Source organism: Electrophorus electricus, chromosome 2, assembly GCF_041902795.1.
Source record: "Electrophorus electricus isolate QZ-2024a chromosome 2, ASM4190279v1, whole genome shotgun sequence".
In the NCBI taxonomy this organism is placed as follows: domain Eukaryota; kingdom Metazoa; phylum Chordata; class Actinopteri; order Gymnotiformes; family Gymnotidae; genus Electrophorus; species Electrophorus electricus.
Genome location: NC_137498.1, coordinates 38028791 through 38054988, shown reverse-complemented (window position 1 = coordinate 38054988; position 26198 = coordinate 38028791). Strand labels below are relative to the sequence as shown.

The window sequence follows — 26198 nt, the reverse complement described above, 5'->3', positions numbered from 1 at the left end:
CTTCAGTGCTGCATTTTCCAGCAACTGGAAGAATTATGATAATGAACTGGATTGGATTTAAGTTCAGTTAGACATCCATACTGTCCACATGTATAAGGTCAGTAGGGTCAGTGGCAAAATCGAGTTCTGCCACAGTGTAGAGTGTATAGTAGTTACAAACATAAACACTTAATTCCTGATGTTTAAAATTCTACATTTGTGGATTGCCATCATGTAGCGTGGTGGGTGTAACAAAATATAGCAGAGGAGACCACAGAAAAAGAAGACAAAGAAGAAAGAGACTAAATCCTGTAACAAGTACAGTCAGAGTGACGATGTGCAGTATCAAACAGTTCACTGCTAGTGGAATTAAAACTATTAACTGGATAAACACACTTTTACTGCTTTTCCATTTTGTAGTTGATGATGGCTTTCACATGCAAAGTTAAATGTAATATATAAAGTTCTGTATTTTATGGCTCTGAGCAACTGCTGTTCTCGCATTTTTCCTGCTTTTCACATTCTCAAACAAAATACGAAGATGTATCCATAATGTAGATGATTTCATTAGGACATTGTATAGCAGCTGACTATTTTAAGTGGGAACTCCCACAAAAGTTATAGTAATTGTATATTTCTGTGCAAAATATGATTTCACTGTGCTTGGTTTAAGGTAAAAAATAGAGATTTCCATTGGTTGTGATAGGCTCATTTTAAATGGCCCTTTCAATGGGAAAATCTTTGCGTTATTATGTCAGTTTATTTACATTTCTTATTTTTTCTTGGTGCCTATTTTGACAGTAAGTCAAGATTGTTTTGTAAGGCTGAGATTGTTGTGTAGTCTTTCCTGCCAAACTACCATATTCCCCAAAACATGCCAGATTCCTCAGGTTCCTCCCTTTTGCCTTATCTGCTGCAGTGTGTGGGCCAGAGTGCTTCCTTAGAACCATTCGCAGTGAACATATATGCCAACAATATCCCCCCCACAAAATTCCATCACACATGACAGCACTTCCAGTTCAACAGTTCTAAGGCTCTTCATTTAGTCTCATTGTTGTACAGCCCTTTACTTGCTACACAGTTTATTGTCTTGTGGAATTGATTTTGAATGTATATAGGTGCCATTTTTACACATCAGTCTAAGCAATGACCCAAAATGACAAAGTGAAATCATGTTTCCAGATAAACAAGATGTTTCTGACAGTAGTATTTCATTAGCTTTGCAAGCAAGAAGGGATCTCTGTCCAAAACATCCTGGCTCTCTGGAAGAGAAAATATCTGAAAAGTGTCTGATGCTACACAATATTCACCTTTCTTTGCTTCTCAAGTAGCTCGGCAGCATTTAATTTGCATCAAACTGGCCAACAGTATTACCTGATTTGCTGAATGATTTGCACACATGTGGTACAACCAGATTAGTCCTCTGAGGCAGAGAAAGTCTGTGAGACCTGATGTGTTCTTCCCCAAACCCCTATGACCAGACAGCCCACAGACCTCTGCTGACACAATCTCACTAGTTACAAAGTTCACAGAAAAAAAATGTGCATTTCATATTCTTGTTCTCATTCCACGTTTTCTCTGTTTCTTTGTTCAGTCACTGTTATTTTCCCACCTTTTCATATTCCTTTCCTTTAATGTTTACATCACCTGAGACTACCACATCTTCTATTTTCTGCATCTTATTTAATATAACAATGTCTAGTTGGTTTGCCAACACTTACTTATTACCCAGATCTAGAGGTCCCACAGGATCTTAAACTTGTATTGCAAAACACATTAGTCGTCGTTTTAATATATTACAAAATATATTTTAAAGATTTTAAAATCATTCAGCAATATAGTTCAACACTGGCAGCATACACGTCAGCTGTAACTATTTGCTATCAAACTAACTAATAGTTATAGTAAACTTTTTATTTGCAGTTATTCAAACATACATCTCTTGTGGGCACAAACACTACTGTGCCCGGGGGCACATAACCAAATTAGAAGTTAATCACTGTTGATGTGACGGCCTAAGTGCCGCAGGGCGAGGAGCAGGATGCACAGACTCCATCGACGTGGACAGATATTTATTGACATACGAAGACAACGGCACTCACATATAACACAAGCGGTGAATATGAATGCGAATACGTTTAACATTGACAACGAGAAGAAGCATTTAAACGCCATGAACTTGAACAACGGCAATGACCGACAGCGCTGCACACAATGACATGGGTTTAAATACACAAAGCCAAAACACTAACCAGGTGTATGTGTGTGCAGGCGAGGTTACAAATAAACAAACAATACCCTCCCACTGCACGCGGCAAACCACGTGACTCGTGAGAGGCGAGCGTTCCCTGACAGCGGAGTGAAGCGGGCAGTATGCTTGGACAGTCTGAATACAGTCGTGCATTTCCCATATCCATCTCCGCTGCCTTTTGTTCCACACTGCAGTTCTATAATACTGATAGGCATCAGGAGATGCTGTTGAGTCATTCTGGCATGGATTCTGCATTCTTATATGCAACAACACAGTGAAGCATGGACAACAGATCACTTTCTTTATTCCAAAAACTTTATGGTGGACTAAGGAATTACCCCACCCAAAAAATAAAATGCAATCAAATGTCCTCAGATGATCCTTGTGCATTGTTTTGTTACGTTTATTTTTGCAATGCTTATGTGATTTAAGAAAACTCACTCAGCTTTCTGTTCATTATCTGATAAGATTATTAGATTTTCTGGTCCATTACTGATTTATAGTTCATATGTGTCTCTAGTTTTAATATATATTATTATTATTATTATTATTATTATTATTATTATTATTATTATTATTATTATTATTATTATTATTCAGGTAACCAAAGCCTTAAAGGAACTGGGACAAATTGTCACAGGCATTATATTTCCTTAACCATGACACTTTTTGCCAAAAGTTTAAAACTTGCCTGTTTTTATATAAAGTAAACCTGTGCTGAAAAACACCCACATAAGTGGAGAATGTGTGACAATTCACCTGCATGTCTTTCTCATAGCTGTTATGACACCAATTTCCAGCATCAGAATTGAAAGTCCTGACATGTTATTTAGCTCAAAAGTTGTTAGAGCCAGCGACAGCAAATGTTTCCTTTAAAACATGAGCATAAATTAAGTGACAAATTTTCCATCAAAGCACTGCTCTTGAGAGATTCCAAAATATTTAAATGGATGTAGACCTATGAAATATTAAAGGTTTTCCTTTATAGATTATAGTAAAATCAAGCTTGTCATGTAAATTAAAGTGGTGGGAGGGCACCCACTTTGAAGTAAATGGAGTCTGTACCACAATGCTATTGTTCTGTCTGCACTGTTCTGTACTCCTATGGTGTTGTTTTAGTATACAGTGACCAAAGAACAGAACAGATACATGCTGCACTAACCACATACAGAGGGTTATTGATAATATCCCATGACTGAAAGTGGGAAGTGAATTCAAGAGCATAATTTTCTTTTATTCCCAGTAACACGGAAAATAATTCCATTATCAAGGGTAAAACATTTAAGGGCTTGGTCTCATTCATCACAAATACTTTAGGTATTCCTGTGTCAACCAGTCATTCTCAAATTTGCATTAAAGCTTAAAAACATCACCATAACTGACCTTGATCAAAATACCAAAGAATCTTTCAAGATACTTCCATGACATTGGAGGTACCTTTCCTATAGTATATGTAGGGGCCTAAAAAACTAATTTAGTGCATGACTATAGCACTAGAGTGCTTCATGTTGGAAGAGACCCCTTTTCCTTAAACAGATTGAAGAGTGTTTTCAAATCTGTTATAGTGCTCAGTTGCCATCTCCCATGTAACTGCCTTTAGAGGACAATAAAGGCTTGTTGCATGGTAACAAGCTACCCAGCAGTCCTGCTGAAAGAGACAGCACCATAAATGACACAGCAGTCTTTGTCACTGGCTCTCAGTGTGTAACTAAAAGGAAGTGAAAGCCTTTTCTATTCATTTGTTGACTAAGTCACCCAATCACCCAAGACATGAATGTTGAGCTAAATGTTTTCATGACTGATGTTAACATAATTAAAAGTATACTACAGAGAGGTTAACAGGTATTTAATTTGGACATTTACTTCATTAAAGGACATTGTAGGATTATTGAACATGCACAGGTAATAATAATAATCTAACAATGCTTGAGGCCTTTATGAACTTTATGACCAGAGGATGCTGGGAAACTGAAGGATGGAAGACAGTAGCCTTGGCCTCATCCTTAGACACAGCCACACTTGGTTGTATAACAGCATTGTGTAACTGAGATTAAGGAAGTTCACGGGAAGGGTGTACATGATGTCCTGCAGAGCAGCCCACCAGATGTTACCCAAAGGATATGACTTCATTCCCATAGGCTACTATGGGTCCAGGCAAAACAGATTTCAAGTCAAAGTGATAAAACAGTACACTACTGTGTCAATAACACACAATACCTCAACATCCTGCCATGTGTGTAATCCTATGGTGCGATGCACAGATTAGATAGAGGTGCACTGTGTAGAATGTTTTGCAACATTTTTGAAATGGTCTCTTAATAATAGAAGTCTGTCATTATATAAAGTCAAACCAATAAAACATTTCTTAAAGAAAATGTCCCCCAATGATATCTCTAATTGCAGTGCTGACAATAGATATAACTACAAAATATATTCACAGTATAGTGTACCTTTAGTCCTTTTTTTACCAGTGTGAATTAAAAATAAAGAAAGAAATAGGGCATATTTATTTTGTAGGCTAAATATTTGTTCTTGCAAGAATTCTTTACATTTATCTGATGCTTTTATCCAAAGAAACTTACAATTATGACTGTGTATAACTTGAACAATTGAGGGTTAAGGGTCTTGCTCAGGGGCCCAACAGTGGCATCTTAGCAGTGGTGGGGCTTGAACCAGAAACCTTCCAATTGCAAGTGAAGTACCTTAACCATTGAGCTACCACTGCCCATATAGGGACCATATTGTTATTACATCTTTAAAAAGAAAGAGAATATGGAATATTCTCTTTAGTTTATTACCCTCTCCTCCATCTTAAAAATGTGTTTTCCCTTTTTCTTCTAAAATATACCTCTTAACTCTAACATATAATGTTCTTTCTGACTGCTGACTTGCATCACAAACTCCCACCAAACTCTCACGTTACATTTTACTTAATTCTGCAAAAGCACGCATACACCATATTGTCCTAAGATACATCAGTAGCAATCTCGCATTCTTTAATGGGTCTCCATTGCAATAGCACAACAGATATCTCTGAAGCAAATCAAGTTCATATGTTCTCTTCCTTTGATCTCAGCATGGATAAGAGACTCTAACAGACTTATGCAATCAAACGCTGCAAAATGTGACACGTCCTCTATTATCATGAGTTAAGCTATGGTTTCCAGCACCTCCCACCATCACCTCCCAGGAAAGAAAAGGGCATCCTCTGTGGCACTCAACACATCATACTTTCATGGCTCTGTTTTTATGTGCTACTAGTGGTCTCAGTCTAAGCTAAATCAAAACACAAGTTAGCCACATGCTTTCAACTATGTTTTAAATACAGGCACTCAATAAAATGCATTACTGTACTGAATACATATGTTGGTACTGATGGGATAGAAAAATAAAATGCCTCTTAACATGACTGTTAAAAAAAAATACTGTAAGCCAGTTTTTTTGTAGTTTGACTACTGTATAATAAACTGTTTAAAAAGAAAAAAAAGAAGAAACCTTATTGACTCTAGTTCAAGGGACTCACCATTTTTGGGATATGGTTCATCTCATTAAAAGCTCGATAACAGCAAGTGTTTGAGACATTAAATCTAAATTAGAGCCAATCAGAACTGATAATGAGATTTAACCTGTTAATCATCTGTTCTATCAATTTGCACAATATTTTCTACACTAGCACACAAAAAAGTGAGTGGTTAAAAATAATTATAAAAAATAAAAATAATTATAAAAATAAAGGTCAGCTTTCTTAGATATGAAAGGATTCAAAGCATCCTTCCTTCTGACAAGGGCTAAAATAGACTATGTAAAGCAACACACCAGTTAAATTAAGCATTTATTTAAAGCACCACAATTCATCTTACAATATACTGCATGCTTTGACATCAATGCGGGTTAACATCTTGGCTTTCTCTCATAGGTCCTCACTGTGGCACATTCCGCATCTTCCTTGTCTGCAGGGAAAGAGATCCTAGAAAGTCAACGCAGCAGTTTAAATGTGTTGGAGTACACATAATGAACAAACAATTAATTCTTTATTCAATATTGCTCAATATGCCATATTGCTTGATAAGGGTGTCACCAGGGATTTTGGGCCCCATGAAAAGATATTACACAGTGTTAATAGGACTGTTGTTTGAGGAACATTAGAGTCCTACTGAACTGTTTACTTTTAAATCTATTTATTATGTTTTTTCTTTGTTTTCACAGATTTTACTAATAAATTGAACACACTACACTTATCTGGAGGTGTCCTGTACCTTTGGTGTTTTGAACCCTGTATTCCGTCCTTGATGCAAAACCATGCATAAATCCTGGGATTCCTAAGGATTATATCATCCTCTGATGGGGAATTTTTCACAGTTGGTGGCAGCAGTGTTGAAGATTGGAAGATGTTATGACACAGACATCCCTGCAAATGGCCTACAGAGTGCAACAGGAAAAGGACGAACACCTTCAACGTGAAGCAGTGAAGCATGATCAAAGACGGCATTCACTGCATCACCAGTTTGGGCTGTTTCAGGAGGAACTGAGGAGGAACCTGCCTGAAAGGCAACATGAGGAGAGTAAAAGTGGAGAAGTCATGGGGTCTTCGAGCACTCAGATCCTACAAAGCAGAGATGAGACACCAAGAACATGGCAAAGTTGGAATGAATCTCCAAGATTTACACACAATGCTACTTACATCGAGAATGCCAACACTCAAATAGACGACATTCAGCCTTCCTCACGATGTTCGTGCAGATAGTGCAAGTTACAAGATGGCTGAAGGAGATATGGGGACTACACCTAGTTCCAAAAAAATTTGACAATTTTGACATTGTCAAGGAGTCAATATTAAAGAAATATGAAATAAAGAAATCTACTGACAATGAGTCTGGAACTTTACCGTTAAAGATGCCAAGAGAGCTCTACACAAGGTTAAAGGGTCTCTATGAGAAGTAGATGATGCTGAAAGAAAAATCCAAGGAAGAAGCTGGAGACACCATCATCCTGGAAAAATACCCGAGCATGGTGAAACCAGAACTGAGAAGAACTGGATAAAAGCTCAGCCCAACTTCGGAAGACCAAGCTATGGAGATGACAGAAGCATTCCTGGGGACCAGACAAACCAAGGGAGAATATCAGTTTGGAAGCAACAACAGACCACTTCATTACTCAGGGTTGCTGCTGTACCTGTAGAAATAGCGATAGGGTCGTAACAAACACCAATAAGCAGAAGGGACAGTAAGGTTTTATAATTGTGAGATATGCCCTAAGCTTGAGAATAAATTTAATAGACTGTGTTTTATCCCTAAAACGGAAAGAAGTGTCGAGCTACATGAAAAAAAGTACAGATAGCATTGTGCCTGTAAAAATCAGAGGGAAACAATTAAAAGCCCTAGCCAGTCTATGGTTTCAATGGACTGTTTACCTGAGACTGAGCTGAACTATTCTGGTACAATAAGGGTAAAATGTATACATGGGGATGAGCAAGTTTACCCAGCATCTAATATCAGCATAGAAATTAAGGGCCAAACATACATTCTTAGGGTAGGGACTATGCAGAGCTTCTCATATGCTGTCATTTTATGAAGAGATGTACCAACCTTAGTAGATCTTTTAACTGAGCAACAGAGAGTAACTGATGTGATGGTAGCAACCAGGCTACAAACCTAAAGGGAAAAGGCTCAGAAAACAAGAAAACAAAGCTTAGCTGAAGGAAATTCCATTCAGCACAGAGTCTAGAACAAAAACTAGAAGAAAACTAGAAGAGCCTAGAAGAAAAACTAAAAAGAGATCAAAGGCAAGACAACGTATAGGGCACAGTTTTGGTTGAAAATTTAGAACACAAGTATACAGAATGAGGTTCTACCAAATAATTCAGCACAGCTGCAGAGCCAAGATGAGTCGCATTTAAAATGTGTCATAGACAAGCTAAAGTGCAAAACTGTCTCATTTTAAAAGACAACATCCTCTACAGGGTTAAAGGTGACCAAGTACCAAAAAGCTGGACGTCATAAGACTAGCACATTCAGAACCATGGGCAGGACATTTAGGACACACTAAAACACTTGACAGAGCAGCATGTAGCTTTTACTGGCTTAGTCAATAGGTAGTTCTGCAGGACTTGCCCAGAGTGCTAACTTACAGCTCCAGCAAAAAAATCAGACAGAGTACCACTGATAAACCTACCCATAAAAGACTCCATTCACCCGGATTGCGATGGATATAGTCTGTCCCTTACCAAGAAGCCAGTCAGGAAACCAATACATACTAATAATCTTTGACTACAACTCGCTACCCAGAAGCATTTCCTCTAAGGAAAGTAAAAACACACCAGTTAGTCAGTGATCTGATGCAGTTCTTTTCCTGAGTAGGGATACCAAGAGAAACATTCACAGACCAAGGCACTAATTTGACATCCAAGCAGTTCAGGGAGGTGTTTAAGATACTAGGGATAAAGGGGATAAGAACTATACCTTACCACATTCAGACCAACAGCCTCATTGAAAGATTCAACAAGAGCATGCTGAAGAAGTTTGTTGCAGATACAGGCACCGACTGGGATACATGACTCCCATATTTGTTCTTTGCTTACAAAGAAGTGCCACAATCCACCAGATTCTCTCTGTTCCAAATGCTCCATGGCAGTGAAGTTAGAGGTCCACTGGATATACTGAAAGAGGCATGGGAAGGTCACAACATGAACCAAAAACTCAACAGCCTGTCCTATATTCTTAAGATGAGGGAGAAGATGGTATCACTGACAGAGAGGGTCCATGAGAACACAGAGAAAGCCCAGAATCATCAAAAGGAGGGGTAGGACAGAGCAGTGAAGAACAGAAAGCTCATTCCAGGAGAAAAAGCCTTTGTTCTTTTGCCATCAGACACCAGCCTCCTAGCAAAGTGGCAGTGACCATACAAGGTCTTGCAGCAGATTGAACAGATGTCATACAAGCTACTTCTTCCTGACCAAAAGAAGTAGAAATAGACATTCCACATTAACATGCTCAGAGCATGGAAAGAGCCCAGAAAAGATGTTGCAGAGCAAATGTGGATTAGATCCATGGAAGAAGAGTCGTGGGAGCAATACTTTCCTTCAAAAGGAGGGGAGAGTATGTCACTCGACCTGTCACACCTAAAGCCACAACAAAGAGTCATCCCATCAGATCTCTTCAGAGCCAGGCAAGACTGATGTCATGCAGCACAACATTTCACTGCCAATTATACTGTGTATGACTATGTATGTGACAAACTGATTTGATTTGAAATATGTCTTCTAAAGGACGAGCCCATGAGACAGGTGAAGTGCAGAGTGCCAGCACACCTGAAGCCAGAGCTTAAGAAATAGGTAGAAACAATGCTTTAGCTGTGAGCCATCATGGAGTGAGTGGTGTAGTCTGGTGGTGAAGTATTTGATGACATTAGACCTGTGTAAGGGATATTGGCAAGTTCCACTGATGCCAAAAGCAAAAGAATTGACAGTATTCTGCACACCAAGTGGCCTGTACAACTTCATGGTTTTGTATTTCATCCTTCATGGAGCAGCAACGACATTTCAGCAGCTAATAAACAAGGTGCTCAAAGGCACAGAAGACTTTGCAGCCACATATATTGATGATGTCATCTACAGCATGATGTGGGCTGAACATGTACAACATGTAGGGACAGTACTGCAGCGGATCGCACACATGGAGTTGACAGCTAACCCAACCAAGTGTCACCTCGCAAGGGGCAAACCTGGTTTATGTCCTAGGGGGAGGAGTCATCCTCCTGCAAGTCAAGGGAGTGAAGGGGTGCCCTGCGCCAACGACCAAGAGGAGAGTGCCATCATTTCTGGGACTGGTTGGCTGGTACCATACGTTCATTCCAAACCTTTCTAGTAGAGCAGCTGTAGAGTGCACGGGACATTGAAACTTTGTAATATATTGAGACTGATTTTATTGTTCTTCTGTAGAGCCACCTGCCTGAGATATTGGTTTAGCCCAGGGTGGGGCTTCCTGTATTTAGGTGGGTGTAGAACAGAAGGTAGAGGTTGGTGAGATGGGAGTTGTAGTCACTTGATGATTGTCTGCTGACTGAGCAGCAGCTAATTCTATTTCATCTTGGTGCTAGTGAACTGTGGTTTACTTTTTAAACCATTTATATTCACAATTTTTATTAATTGAAAAACCCCTTATAATGACATGAGGAAGATGCTGGATATTCTGATTTTTTTTTTCTAAGCTTTTATCAAACTTCCAAGTAGGCTTGTATGATGTCATGTGTTGCCCAAGCAGTTAGGCTGCTGTTGAACATGCAAAAGCAAGTTAGCCAATTAAAAAACATATGCTGTGCCCTGATTGGTGTTCTTTAGTTTGCAAGAGCATGATAATCATTAACATCCACTGTTTATACAATTAATTTTCACTTAAAAAGTAACAAGGAACAAAAGGTGTTACATAAATGTAACGGGGTAAAAAGTATAAATTTGTATTGTGAAATGTAAATGTAAAAGTTAATTAAATACATCAAGATAGTATTTGAATATAGTAATGAAGTACATATAATTTGTTTCTGTCCACCACTAATTAAATCACTATTCAGCTTTTATTCACTTTACCTGATTGATCTGAGTATCATATTGTAAAATAGTTTATAATTATTATACCACCTTGTGCCAGCCTAAAACCAGATTGACTTGTTCATTTTAGAGAGGATCAGGCATGGGTGTGCATGAGCTTTTTTGTCCATGCTGTAGTGCCCCCTATTGACCAATGCACCTCAATTTGTATAATGGCACCTCTTCATAGATGTATTGAGACATTTTCACTCCCCTGACTAGTGGTCACCAATGCCAAATGTTGACCAAGTTGCGAAGGCACTTTGTTGCTATTAATGTGTTGCAAAAATAAAAGGCATCTTTCATCACTGCAACTTATAATAATGTTAGTCTGATTATGAACTTATAATAAAGTACTGTTAGCCTGATTATGAACTTATAATAAAGTACTGTAAGCCTGTTTTTTTAACTTTAACTACTGTACTATGAACTGTTTAAAAATACTTATGGACTCCGGACACTAAATGTGTTTGAGTACAGAATGTGAGACCCCAGAAAGAGAGTTAACCAGTTAATCCCCATTTTCCAATAGAATTTTAAAAATAATGTATATTTTGGAAATCAAGGTAAATACTGATAGTTTGGGTTGATTAGTTTGATGTCTGAAACACTGGAAAACACTACAACATCGAATGTATATTTCGCTACAATGAGCAGATAACCACCAAATACTGGTTATAGTGGCTTTCAGGTATTATCATTATGATTCACTTTATAGTGTTCTTCATTCAACATTTTCTAGGCTAGTACAATAAAAGTGTGCGTGAATTATTTAATCGTAAGGTCTATTAAGCATATATATTAAATTTTCATCTTAGATGTGAAAGGCTTATGCTTCAAAGCATCTTAAATCTTTTAGCTTTCTTTAGATTGTCTTAAAACAGTTTAAAACAGATTAAGACAGATTTTATAACAGAATAAACACTACCAGTAAACACCAGTAAAATAAAACTTTTATTTAAGACATCAGATTTAATGCTAAATGTGTCTTAAAAATGCACTGCATGCATTGGCTTTGTTGTCAAAGATGAAAAAAAAAACAAAGAAACAAGAGAGATAAAAGGACCCTGTGGTCTTACTGCTCATTAAACTGAGCCAGGCATCCTCAAATCAAATCAGGCGTTAACGTGTTTTCTCTCTCTCATAAGTTCTCACTGCCACCACGTTTCCCATCTTGCATGTCTGTAGGAAAAGAGATGTTAAAATAGAAAGTCAGTGCCGCAGCTATATGTCTCAGACCAACACTTCAATACAGGTAACATAAGATATGAAGAGATCATTACAACCAACCCACCAAATGAGAGCACAATCTTAAATTACCAAAAAACAAACAACAACAAAAAACCAACAACAATAACCTCAAAACTGTATTTACTTCAGGCTACAGTATACTATATGGATAGCATATTAATGTATTAGTCCAAATATAAGAAATCGAAAGCTCAACATAAGTCTCATAAATAGATTATAAATGAATCCAATTTAAAATATTCTTACCGCTATTAATTTTCCGTCAATCATTTCCCTCTCTATTGCTGTCTCTTTGCCGTCCCAGGACTGTTTTTGCACAAGTTTGCCATTCTCAAGGGTTACAATAGTCTGCAGATAAAGAAAGGGAATCTCCGTCAAGTCCATACAAGGCACAGGTTAAGCTACTTCTCCAAAATATCTGACAGCTGACCGTTGTCTTTCTGTCGTCAGCAGTGGTCTCCTCAAATGCCTCATTTAGTCTGAACTTTATCTCGGTATTTTTGAATGCGCTCTGTGTCTTCATGCATATCCATCCATCACCGTCCACTCCAACTATAAGGTTGGGCTTGGTCCTGTTCCCTACTTGACGGGTGGCAAAACCCACACCTAAAACATATCATGTCACACATACGGCTTAATGTGTCTAGTCTTGAACAGTTAAAATAATTAATATCTATACAATTTTTACGGCAGTCCCACCCGGGGAAATTTTTTTTTAATAGTGACAAGAAATGTACCGCACAGATCAAACATCTTTAGTTACCTAAGTTTAATTTAAGGTTAGTCTGGATATATAGATTTTTAAAAACTGATCATACCCAGAGCCTTCATATATTCGTCAAAGTTCTCGCTGGTAATCATCTTCCAAGATCCCACAAAATTCTCAACCATCTTTACACCTGGATTGTTGATAATAGAGACCTAACTCTACGGTAACTCACACGACACAAACTGACCAGCCGGACAGTGGCTCTATGCTTTTATGGCGTTTCTATTGCACGTGAGCGATTAAGCGACCCAATCAACGCTTTTAACGTCATTTAAGAGTATTCCTCATTCTTTTACGCGCACGGCAATGAAAGACGAAGGAAAGTTTCACGTAAGTCAATTTTTGTGTCACAAAACAGGTCAATAGGTTACGCGCGTACAAAACAAGTGTACTGCGTGAACATAAATGTTGACTTGCACATTTGATTATTCACCGGAAAGCAATAGAAATTTTTCTAACTCTCAATAAGACGAGCGCACGCGCGCGCACACACTAACACACACTAACACATACACAGAGAGAGAGAGAGAGAGAGAGAGAGCGAGAGAGAGAGAGAGAGACACACACAAACTGTAATGTTTGTTTTGTTTTTTTATTCTTTTAATCCTACGTAATACAAACAACTTCAGACACATACACACCTGAAATGTTTGTTTCATTATTTATTCTTTTAATCTTACATAATACAAACAACTTCAGACACAGTCATTGCATTTAATGATTTTTTTTTTTTTTTTTTTTACAAAATATAAAGCATATTTATTTCTTAGACTGGGGATCCTTTGCCCTGCATCGTGTCTGTAAGGCAGCAAGCATCTCTTGGCTTGTCAGTTTGGATCCTTTCATCACTAATCTTTCTCCATCAACTGCAAAAAAGTACAAATATGTTACAAATACACAAAAGTGAATAATCAACATTTATGTACAATCAATTATTAGGCTATCCTAAGACTGTTATTACCGTGTTCGAGTATACATGAAGAAAAAAAACAATTTCAGTTCACTCACTGAATGTGACATCAATCACAGGCTCTGACTGGTCATGTTTCACTTCTGTTATGATATCACAGTTCATATTCGTAGCTCTAGCCTTTTCAGATCCAACAAAAATGAGAAAGTCTCTAAGGAACAAAGCAATACTATGACATTAGAAGCCCATAACCATAAATCTCATGCATCTGATGGTTTTACATTTTTTCTAACAATGGAAGATTTTCAAAATATTTTAGTGATCAAAAGATTACATAGCCTACTGTGTAAATGATGCTGCCAATGCAGCTCAGTGGTGTGCATACCTAACCATCAACTCTATGTGGCAGCAAAGGTTTGACAAACTCCAACACAGTATCGAAGGTGACTCTCAAAAAATATTCCACATCAATGCTCACTAAATTGTCACTTACAGTTAGGTTCATAAGTATTTGGATAGTGACAATGAAGATTAGTGAAGCTATGAATTTTATCTTAGGAGTTCATGCATTTTGGGTGGTTTGGAAAAGTCATATTCATTTTATAATGCTCCCTACTGATGAAGGTCTGCAAAGATTGATGTGCATACTCAGACTTATGTACTTGAGGTTAGTAGTTAGGTCCCTACCTATAGTTAAGGTTACAGTTCCTGTCTGCTCGTGACTTGTGTCATACTCTTTAACCCAGTCTCCTGGGGAACAATAGCAGCATATGATATAAGTCACAGCAAACCATGGAAACAAAACCCAAAACAAAACAGTTTTTTTCTTAAAATGACCTCATCAGAAAATGTGTGATAAGGATCCAAATATTCACAATAATTTAGTGTTCATAAAAATGGACACAACCTTTATGCAATTATAAAGGTGGCATCTAAAAATTAATTTAAAAAATTCAATTACAACAGTACTGATGAGTGTATGATGCTGTGCTGAGTGTGAAGAGCTATAATGTGAAGATATTTAAGATATATTCAAATAATAATACAAAGTATTCAAGGTAAGATTTTCTTTTTTTTTTTTTTTTTACAAATTAAGTCACAATTAATTGGCATTATTTGTGTATGTGCATCATATCCTGTTTAATTTAATTTCAATGAGTTGGGTGATTGCTGTGAGCCCGCGCACACACACACACAGATTACAAACACTTCTTGCCTGGGTCCATAAACTGTATATACAGTCTATGCTTGCAACCCTAATGATGGCCTTTCTGCGTTAGACCACGGCGCCGATTAGTTGCTTGAAAATGATTAATGAGTGCCTTCTACAGGCGAAATATCGTATTTGCAGCATCATTCAATGTGAACCGCAAAAATTCTAACTTAATTAATAACTTGCTGTAAAGGAGGAGCCAACGCCAAGCTGATCCGGAGCAATGTACTCGACAGCCTTGACTTAATTATGAACTTAAGCATATACACAAGCAAGCAAAAGAGACAATGAGATTCTCCCACTGGTTCAATGCAAAGCTGCTATAAAAAAAATAGCGACGACGTCCACTAGCTAGCTAAAGTAGCTAACCACGTCGCGGAACTATAACGATAGCTATGTTAGCTAACCTAACGCTAAGATTACATACACTATACATTAAATAAATTATAGTATGCATACTTTATCCCCCGTAATTCCCATAAGCGATCGTTCATCAAATGCAAAACTCTCGAGGTTAATTAAACAGACTTTCACGCACTACAACGAGCTAGCGAACCAAGCTGAAGGTTGACACGATGAAAACCCAGCAGCCAATTTCTTCCACGATAAATATCCTATTAACACATGACACAAATTTCAGATATATTTGATTAACAAACGTGCATTCTTACCGTGTCGAACAAACATTGGATTCAAATGGGCAGAACTGCACAACTATTTTCTTAACCGCTTTTAGCACCACAGCTCCCCTGGAAGCTGCCATCTTTCTTGTCTGTGAACTTTGAACTATGATGTTTTCGGATCCAGAAAGCTTCACGAAAGCGCTTGCTGATTTAGACAGAGAAGCTTTTAGGTTTTCAGAAATATAAGACTTTAATGAATGTACATTTGACTTGTAGACGTAGCTTACGTATATTTGTTAAATGTTAACATAACAGAACATTAAATGTATTAGACGTAAAAAAGTGCGTGGTATCCAACGCGGGCTTTGTTAGTAAGGGTCGTGACCACTAGATGACGCAAGTTACATAGCATATTACATGACGTGCCTTCCCGTGTTTCTTTATCAAAAATGTTTTTAACAACTGAACGTAACCTTTATTGTGGCAAAAGAAAATTGCGAATCATTACCTGTATTTGACAGACCTGTTGCATTCTCTTTCTTTTGAATTTTACTAATACTGAGTATAATCAATTTATTTACCCTATCAGCTAATTCCACATGCCACAAGGTATAGTCCATTTCCTAAGTTATCTCATTGCAAATTTGTAAAATATTGTGTTGGTGCTTGGCGTGTTCCCTCAAAATATTTTGTTAGGTCTTAATTACATGTCAATAGTGCTGAATTTAGGCTCTGCAATGCAAAAAACGATCTTTTCTTGGAATAGGTAATACTGTGTGGTGAATACAAAATTTCAATACCCAAATAAAAAAAGTGAATAATAAAACAGGCAAGATGCAAAACAGTCTAAAATAAATCTAAAATGTCTAAAAGTGAATTCATACTATGTTTGGTTGAGGTGAGCTCATTGGAGTAGTGTTGTAGTGATGCCCTAAGATAGAGTAGTGGTAAAATATGCAAACACATCAGGATAAATATATATATATATATATATATATATATATATATATATATATATATATATATATATATATATATATATATATATATATATATATATATATATGTATATATGTGTAATCACATACAAAGCATGGCACCAAATTCAGAAAACAAACGTATCTTTACATCCTAATCATTGTAATGATCTAAACTCAAGTAAGACTATGGTTGCACCACCCCACTTGTTCTAAGTTCCAGGAGAAATAGCACCACTGTAGCAGTACTAGTCATTCTATTTGGCAGAAAGAAAGTCAGGCATTTTCTAGATGAATTAAATACCGACAGGAGATGACAAGATGGGACTCACTGCCTTCCTCCTTTGTGCATTTTGTTCCATTCTTCTTTCATTCAGCTCCCACAGTAAAATCACACTAAATGTAAACTTCACTGGAATTTATGATAACACATGATAGCCCTGTTTATTTTTATCATTGTATATCCACCAATATGGTTCTAATACAGCACACAAATGAGACTTAATGAAAGTGGTGTGTTCACCAACAAATAAAAACCTTATTTGAACTTTATTGTTATTTATCATAATTTAAAACTAATGAAGGAATGAATGAATTTAGTTAGTTAGTTGCATTCTTCACAACAAAGGTAATTTGTATTGTTGAAAAAAAGCTTTTGTCACTCCCCACACCGTAGTTTTCTACTTGGCCTACCCCATGTGTGTCATAGTTTCTGATAACCAAGGTCCCTTGTATGTGCCCATAATAAGAACTATATTTAGAACAAGTGCTGAAGACCGTGTTTCCTATGAAACAGCCTCTGTAAGCTAGTTCCTCTTCTCAAAAACAATAATAATTAGTACTACTGGGAGTTGCTTCATATTGTCCAAAATGAGTTAAGGTTAAGCAGCCAAAAAGACCCACAAACAATGCATCCACACTCTTAGTATTTGGGGTCAGCCTTTAAGAATAGGGGTTGATTTTCAATGCTTTATGTGCTAAATATATTTTCAGTCGCTGATTCACTCTCTAGCCACTCCTCTCTACTATAGGAGCATGTCAGAAAGCCAGAAATCTGCCACTTCCATTTAATGAACAGGCAATGTGCGGCCAGTTCAGCAGGATGAGACCTTCTGAAATTATCTGTATCTGAGTAGGGTTTGATGCTTTCACAGTAGTTTCAATATGCAACAATAAGGTCTTAGAAGCAAGCAACGCAATGTTTATGCATTCCTTAAAAGCAGTACTTAAAATGTCAGCTTAAAGTCACCTTAAAACATGATTTACCTTTATTGTTTTCATTTGTTCATTTGTTAACTTAGACCTATGTAGGGCTATGCACAGAAAAATATGGCTGGTGTAATTAAAATATAGCCTGCCGTGCCGACCGTGTATATAGGCATTAAAACTCCACATACCAAAAACCATTGCGCGGCTGCAACACGTCACTCCAGCCCTATATCAGAGCACTGGCAGAGTAGGCTGGCTAGAGTCTGCGTAGCTCAGCACCGGTATGGTATGTCTAGGACGCGTTGGTTTGCGTGCCTCAGCTCTCAGAACAACTGCCCTGTCCTCCTGTGTAACGCAGTGAAAACAGACGACCGATTTTTACAAATAAGATTTTAACTGTTGTTGGGTGGTCTAACGGGATCGCACTTATTAGAGTCGCAGCTGTTCGCGGTTCTATGGATGGTCGTTTGGGGTGAGTGATCTCCTATATATTCTAAATAACCTAGCAGAAAAAGTCAAATTTTTAAACAAATTCATGAAAATAATCATAACGGTAACAATCGCACACGGGACTCCTACGACAAGTGAGGTACAGTTTCACCATGTTCATTTTGTGCCGCAGCATTCCAGAAAGGAGCGCGCTCTTCGGCAAAGCGCAGTGCTGTGTGTGAATTCATTATTCCTTACACACCCACCTATAAATGTTATGGAATGCTGTGGAATTGTAATTCTGTCTTGGTGACAGATTATTCAAAAATATCCACGAGAATTGCAATATAGCTGTGTAACTATTGGAAGGCCTGGTGATCGGCAGTTCTTGGTGACATTGATGGAGTTCTTATAAGCTACAGTAACACTTTGGTATATAAAATACCAAGTTTGCCTATAGAGGCGTTTGGCTGTATTGTTTCATTTAAAAACACCATGCCTACTAAAGCTGAAAATTTTTAACGAATCTGCTAAGAATTGTTTCTTAGAGTCTTAGAGATGTAAAACGAATTAAACTATATATAAAATTTACTATTGTAAAATTCAGGTGAACATAGCTCATCTAAAAATATTGCCTATTTAGTTTGATATATTAATCAAAAAATGGAGAGAAAAGTAATGCAGTTCCTGTTTAAAATGTTAGGAGAATAAAAAGTTATGAAAAATTTTGATTCTTATTTTAGTCTACTAATAAATCGAATGCTGTTTTTAAAATCTGTTAATCATTGGGTCCCTTGGTTCTCTGAAAAAGAATAATTACTGATAGTTTATCATGTCTCAAAGCAAATGCTTCACACACATTGTCAGTCTACGCAGCTTATTTGCTGGTTTGTTATGGCCAGTACAACAGATCATGTTATATCGGTAAAACTAAATAATTAAATACATTAGATTACTTATATGTGGAGTAACTGCTCAATAAACCTGCTGTCTGGTCTGTTTAAGTCGGCTAACAGTGGATTCTCTTAAACCCCGCTCATTTTTCCCACATCACTGGAGCGCTGAAAAACAAAACTGTGGGATTGGGGTCATGCTGGAGATTTGCCGGGGGCCGTCCCCTCAGCCTTATTAGGCCTGTGGTGCTGTTTTGCTTGACAGAGCTGGGCTGCAGGCTTATTTGCTCTGCTGGCACTGTGTGCTCTGCTGTGCTGGAGGGTTTCACACACTCAGCAACTGCACCTGTCTTTCTGGTTGGTAGTTTAAAGACATTAAGCCACTTCAGTAATTTACACTGATCTCCTTACAAATGGTTATATCGCAAGGACCAGATTTAATGGTTTTGAGAAAGATTAATACTTTTTTTTTTTTTTTTAGGTTTGTGTTGTGTCATGTTGCCGAGGATTGAAACCAAAACTCAGTGGTCCTTATTATAGGCCTGTCAGGCAGGGGAAAGACTGGCTACTGCAGCTACAGTGAAACATCAAGTAGAAATGAAGGTGTAAGAGAGCTTGGGTTTCTTGCCAAATTTCTTTAACATCAGTTGTGGAATGTATCTGAGAACTGGTCAGGGCTTCCTTTTGAAAGGATCAGCCCTTGTGTTAACAGTGATCTTAGTTTACCACATGTAAAATATATAATGATGAATAATGTGCTTATTGAGAACTTCTTTGCTCATAAACTATGTGCTGAGAAAGTTTACAGACTAAGCTTTTCTGAGCAGCAGCTGAGGCCTTTGTACATTCTTGTGGCTGAACACTCTGCCTGTGTCAAGCCCAACTGCATGTATTTGCCTGGATGTTTCTCCAGCTGTGACACATTTTCTTTAAGAGGGTTTCTCAGATTGGGTTTAGCAGTTAGCAGGAGGCTGCTAAAAGCTGCCAAAGTGGGCTTTTGGCACACAGTGATGGGTAATGTGTTTGAATGCAATTTTAACCACAACACATGAAGGGACATACTGTGTATTAACAGTGAACTGCGTCCCAGTGCTTAACACGAGCCTCTCTGGCTCTTTCTTTTGGAAAACACAAAGTATTTTGAATTACTTCTAAATTTGAATATAATCCACGTCGAGGTAGTGAAATGGCAAACAGTGTGCAAAAGCTTCAGTGAAATTCGCTGTGAATGACATTTTTACTCATTACTCAGTGCTCAGTGAGAACATCCACACTCAGCCAGGTGTGACCTGACGGTGTTTTGGTTTGGCAGCCACCCAGTGAATGTCCCCAGTACTGCAGTAGTCACGGAAATGGGAAGTACTCTTGAGCTATTAAATTCTATACTTCCTCAGTTACATTGTCTGCAATGCCCAAGCTAATAAGATGATCATGATGATGATGATGATAATTACAAGTAATAAAAATGTGTACTATTTAAAATATGCTATGTGAGCATTTTTGTACTGTAAATACCATTAATAAAAAAAAAAAACCTCGGGAGGACATTTTACATTTTTGACAACAAAAAAGTATGCTCTTTAAAGATATTCACAGTAAAATATTTCTGCGCACACAATATATATGACACTAACAGGTTATTTCTGTAGCACCACAGTTGTTCCAGAACTGAATCATTGGTATGCAGAAGTAACCAGAAGCAGAGGACCTTAAGCCCAGGGAGAGACACTTAATGATGTTCCTTAGATGAAGCATTGATTGGGCTGATGCACTTCAGAATCGTCTCAAAATTATTGACTCATGGCAGATTGATTTTTTTTATTGGCTTTGAAATTTGGAAGAACACTGTCCTCCCGTTTTTAAATGCCACAGTGTGTATTTAAATAAGTAAAGAGTGTTCTAGACAACACTGCTGTAGTAAAATGTCATCTGCTGAGTCCTATCTTTGTCTCGATGCAAATATGTTAGATAGAAATTTTGATGTGTCTGCCATGTAATGATTACTAGAGCACCTAGACAGGTGCAGAAAACTAATGCTGTGTGTGCACTCAGTCATGGAAACAAAACTAACACATTAAAATTGGGGAGTTCACCGCAACGTATGCATCTAGCAAGGGTTCGTTTCCAGTCGTGCATCTGAAAATAACCTAACAATGCCAGCAAAAAAGCCCTTTGAAAGATGACTGCAATATTTTAGCTGAATGCAATGATTTTGCTTGTTATTATTATTATTATTATTATTTACTTATTTGTTTATTATGTATATTTGAACACTGGATACAAATATGTTATAAGATTTTCTCTAATACCAATAGTTTGTTTGTTCCAGTACACTCTTGTATCATTATATATAGTAAGGAAAAGCAATACCACATAAAGTGGATCCCCTCTATGTTGGCAGACTACTGCTGGATAGTGAAGAGGGATGTTCCTGAGACCTAATATCAGAAATAACCATACATTTTACATTTAGAAGTAGACTTGCACATATTTTACATTTAATTACAGGCTTATTTATGAATAAGTAATATAAAATTGAATTGCCCTGTCTAAAAACCATATGCAATAGAAATATTCTAAATCCAAATTTGAATTCAGTGTAAAATCTACCATAGTGTCCACCTATTTTAGTTTAGTTTTCATTCATTTAATATGCAGTATTCATGATATTCATGATGATTTTGAATACATTTGAAGTAAAATTTCTTATGGGGAAATGGGGATGAGTCACAGCTGTTTGGTATCCAAGGCAACAGAATCAAATGCTACAGATACACAAATATATCTGAGGGCTAATGTACAGAAATTTCAAATATGATCTCCCAGGGAAACTACACTGAACATTTGTATATAGTGTCTCAAAGTAAATGGTTCTTCATGCAACTGAATCAACTGACCTCTCTTCACTCCTCACTTCATTTAAATGTGTAACTTGAAGTCAGCAACAGCACCACAAGTGAATTAAGTAGAACATTATTCAAGTACTAAATTAAACAAGACAACACAATTTTTTGTGAACTACAAATCATGTCTGATGTATGGGCATGGATATCATTTTTTTACACGATGTGTGAAATATGAAAATATTCTGTGAAACATAAATTAAATTGCCTATGTGATTCAAGGGAACTATATTAAGTTTACCAGATTCAGTGACCTGGATGACTTCACAGACTTGAAAGTATTTTTAATATAATATGCAAGGGAAACAACTGCACAGTCAGTGCCAAACAGCAGGTGCAGAGAGAAGACTTGAGTCACTGGACTTGTTCAGCAAGGGCCTTGTAGATGCCTAGCTTAATTAGGTACTCAGATATAATACTGGAATGTTGATTCACTGATGATTACATGTAATGCTGACAAGGTCGGTGGCAGTCAGACAAGGTTGTCCAGACACAACAGGTCTAAGCTTGCTCAGCAGTGCATGCTCTGTTATCAAGCAAGGGTCCCATAGCAATTTTCTCAGAACCACAGACATATGTGAATTGTGGCTGATTATTATTTTGTTGGCTGCTCTTGGTTTTCACATCTCAGACCAACATTCTGTAGAGCCAGTGCGAGAGTTTTCCAGTGAAAAAAGCAAATTTGTTTAAAGCAAATTGGCAGAGTGGTGTGGGGAAATAGGATGGGCCCCTGGGGGAGTTGCATCTCTTGACATATTGACACCCAGCGCGCACACACACCCCACACGTCAATAGCCTCTGTCTCATGGTCACTGGGGCAGGGTCTGGCAGTAATCCTGCATACACTCGAGATGTTAACTGTAGTATTACAAAGCCGCAGGCAACGATTGAGGGAATTACCGGTGGTTCCTCTTTGGGTGTGATTGCAGAATGTGTCATCATTATCTCATTCCCGTAATACAACACAAGTAGATTTCACATTAATATCTTTTTCTATGTAGCATTGATTTTGTAATCATTCTGCAGTGAGTGCTCTTGTTGTAGATACTAAATATGAAATCAACTGAAGAATTGATTCCACTAAAACAAGTAAAATAAACATTTTTAATGTAACCGCAATGTCACTTTCTCCCTTAACAACTGTCCTGAATAGCAGAAAGCTGTCTTCAGCCTCCCTGCTGTTGTGATTTCACGAATGCAAAAGTGCAGGATGCAAAAGTGATGGAGGCCTCTGCTCTGCAGAGCATGTTCTAAGAAGGACAGCCTTGGGGCCCCATGAGGCCCCTGTCCTGCTGCACAGCTCTCTCCCAGGCACACCATAGCTAACTGATTCCACTTCTGATCATGCAGCATGCTAGCCAGCTCCACAGATTCAGGGCTGTGTGTCAGATTCCTGTTTCTGCATGGTTGTGGGTCACACAGGTGGGCCTTAGCTGCAAGCATGCAGCACTGAGCCTGAGACACTGGCATGTCCGTCACTTGTGTCACTGCTGATGGAAGTGGATAAACAGAGGATGTCATTGTCATTTTGTTTTTTTTAATGTAGCACCAGTTGCTATTCTTGAAGATTGAGGATCCTAAATGCAAATCAACACTTCCCTTGAAGCTATGGCGTATGACTGTCATACCGATGTCTTTGTGTTGTGTTTGTTTTCAGAGGAGATCGGGGGAGGGGAACATATTTACGTACTCGCCCACAGCAGAATGTCCTCAGAGTGAGACAAGGTTACATAAGGTCAAAATCACATAAGGTCAAAGTTCAGATATGTTGAAGTGGCAAAGAGAGGGAGACCAGATAAGTCATGTGATGGTTGGGTAAGTGGCTCATCAATGGGGCATGTGGACTTTACTCCACTCCCTGTGGCACTCCCTGAAGCTTCCCAGTCACCCTCATCTCTGGCAGCTCAGCCTTGGATGGGTGGAAGTGAAAGGGCACGTCTAATATTTTTGCTCTACCCAAAATACACTTTTCACAATTAACCTGGCCCTCCCCCTTCCTGTTCACTGCAAGTATTTAGGAAATGGGCTTTTTATCTGCAAAGGGCATATTAATTAAAAAAACCTCAAAAATACATTAGGCACCTAACAAAAGGCTGCCAGAGGTTTGTGCTCAGCCACCTTTAAAGAACACTCTTGAGATGTATTCTTAGGAGGTTTTATCAAGAACAGAAAGTTTACTTTAAAAAAAGAAAGGAGAAACATAGCTTCAGCTCTGACACATTGCTTAGAGATGTTTAAAAATAGTTTATGGTTTGTGTCATCATGAGAAAAATGCCTCTGATTTGAGTCTGAGTACTGAGGTTAAAGCGCACCAATGAGTGGTTGTAACTGTAGAGAATCCATAACATATGCTCTAAGCCCATCACCTCAGCCCACATCTTCATGGAAACAAACCCACTATCCACTCACACAGACATTACTCTGCCACAAGACATGACCTGCTACTGAATATTCTTATTGAAGCCTGACAGGTCACAAGGGAACTCCTCTCTTTTGACTGCTTACCAAGTTCGGTCTAAGAGCACACCAGAAATGGCAGCGTGGCAGCTCTGTGTGATTAGGTCCCATAATAATTAAATGAACAATTTTATTCAGTATTTTGTGCTTGTCTCATAGGCTGTGGACAGGCAGGATATTAACACTGTCTCCAAAGATGTCAGTGTTGAGAATCACTTTTTTAGTAAAATTATAGGTGGTAATGTTCCAAGGAAGACCTAGTCCCATGGAGGACATGTTTTGAATGGCCAGGCTCTGAAGATGAGAAAATAACACACCACTGACTTTGTCTTATTTTCTTTTCTCTTAGTTTTCATTTTCATAGAAGAGAGACAAAAGGGGAACCATGGTGATTCCTTGATATGAAATGTCTTTAGTGAGTCAGTTATTTTAAATCTTAAAGTACCTTGTACCGTATTTGTTCTCTGAGCAATAGTAGCTATAAAAATCCTTCTATGGAGCTTTTTGTGTGCAGGCTGATTTTGCTGACACCCCCTGCTTCATAGTCATTATTACCATAATTACAGTCACTGTTTATCTATCCTGTTATTATAGCCTCTCACCATCATAATAAGCAGTCATGTTAAAGGAAGGCTGTAATATATGAGAGAGAGGATTATGCCAATGTGATTATGTGAATAAGAAAGGCATCTCTCTCTCTCCCTCTCTCTCTCTCGTGTCTGTCTTATGAGTGTCTGTCAGAATATTCTATCCAAATGAAACTGCTGTCAGTGAGGGCGCATTGGGGGCCAGTGGAGTGCCCATCTCTCACTCGCTCGCTTGCTCACTCGCTTTAGGCTCTTTCATCTGTCTACATGGATCTGATAGATGCGCCAGACCCAAAAGAGTGCAGTCTTCTGTTTCTGGCTGCCTCATTTGAATTTATGCTGCAACAAAACCTCCACCTTCCATGAAACCTGGATCTCATGAGATTTGACTCTTTGCACTTTTAAATCATTTGTCAGAGTATTGCCATTTTTAGAATTCCACAGGAAAAAAGGCGCTCACATTCTCTGGCCTCACCACTTTGCCAAGAGTGAATAACTGTTAACTTTTAATAATCCTGGAAAGCTAAATCTCCATCTAATATGGAGGCCAGACAGCTTGAAATGTCCAGAGGGGAGAAAGATGGATTTGTAGCAAAATGACCTAGAGGGAAGAGATTATGTCTTCCAGCAAAGTGCTGATCTCAGTGTAGAAGTGTTGGGGTAGACAAAAGTGGAAAATTAGAAGTGAAGTGAGAGTGAAAGCTGTGCTGGTACAGTGAAGAGAAATGGTGACGATGATTTTAAATTCTTACTGGCACACAGAACCATAGGGAATAGTGAGTAGCAAAGAAGTTAGCCCAGCAGCTGCTTAATGACCCCTGAATGGCCTAGGCAGCTGATTCATGATTAGTAGTGGCCATGCACCATGCATTGCAAATGTGCAAGGGAGCCATGTGTGGTCACATGATGCTAACTACCATGTGCTGGGGACTGACCAAGAGTGGCTAGCACAAAACATTGAAAGGAAGAAAGAAAGAGCAGGAGGTGGCATGTGGCATGACAGTGGGACTGCAGACGTATGGTGGCAGATGGAAAACAACTGGTGAACAGGAAATAAGAGGCCTAGCAGGGACTTGAGAGTGGCTGCTGCAAGGCAAACCAAGGTCCCAGGAAAGTTGTGGGAAGTGCCTGTAGAAAGCACACTGGAACAGGATGTGAAATCCCTC

The 26198-nt window shown here is 38.2% G+C and overlaps 2 protein-coding genes and 1 non-coding gene across 4 annotated transcripts in view; 1 reads left to right on the top strand and 2 right to left on the bottom strand.

Moving 5' to 3' along the window:
• Positions 1-11752: 11752 nt before the first annotated feature.
• fabp4a (fatty acid binding protein 4a) lies at positions 11753-13037 on the bottom strand. Of its 2 annotated transcripts, none has more exons than XM_027006409.3 (4): positions 12881-13037; positions 12493-12668; positions 12309-12410; positions 11753-11993 (listed from the first exon to the last, which is right to left on the bottom strand). In XM_027006409.3, exons 1-4 carry the CDS (start codon positions 12951-12953, stop codon positions 11934-11936), a joined length of 411 nt encoding a protein of 136 aa, XP_026862210.1. In that variant the 5' UTR covers positions 12954-13037; the 3' UTR covers positions 11753-11933. The 2 variants fall into 2 exon arrangements, with proteins under 2 accessions (XP_026862210.1, XP_081558540.1); XM_081702414.1 differs by having other exon boundaries at positions 12493-12641; positions 12881-13032.
• Positions 13038-13639: 602 nt separating this feature from the next.
• LOC113575049 (uncharacterized) lies at positions 13640-15731 on the bottom strand. Its single transcript, XR_014118659.1, has 3 exons — positions 15626-15731; positions 13840-13921; positions 13640-13697 (listed from the first exon to the last, which is right to left on the bottom strand). It is a non-coding gene; the product is annotated as an uncharacterized LOC113575049 (transcript).
• Positions 15732-17956: 2225 nt separating this feature from the next.
• Positions 17957-26198, top strand: part of pag1 (phosphoprotein membrane anchor with glycosphingolipid microdomains 1) — a 28475-nt gene continuing 20233 nt past the window's right edge. Inside the window, exon 1 of the mRNA XM_027006364.3 lies at positions 17957-18235. The gene's annotated coding sequence lies outside the window, so the exon portion shown is untranslated. The remainder of the gene's footprint in view (positions 18236-26198) is intronic.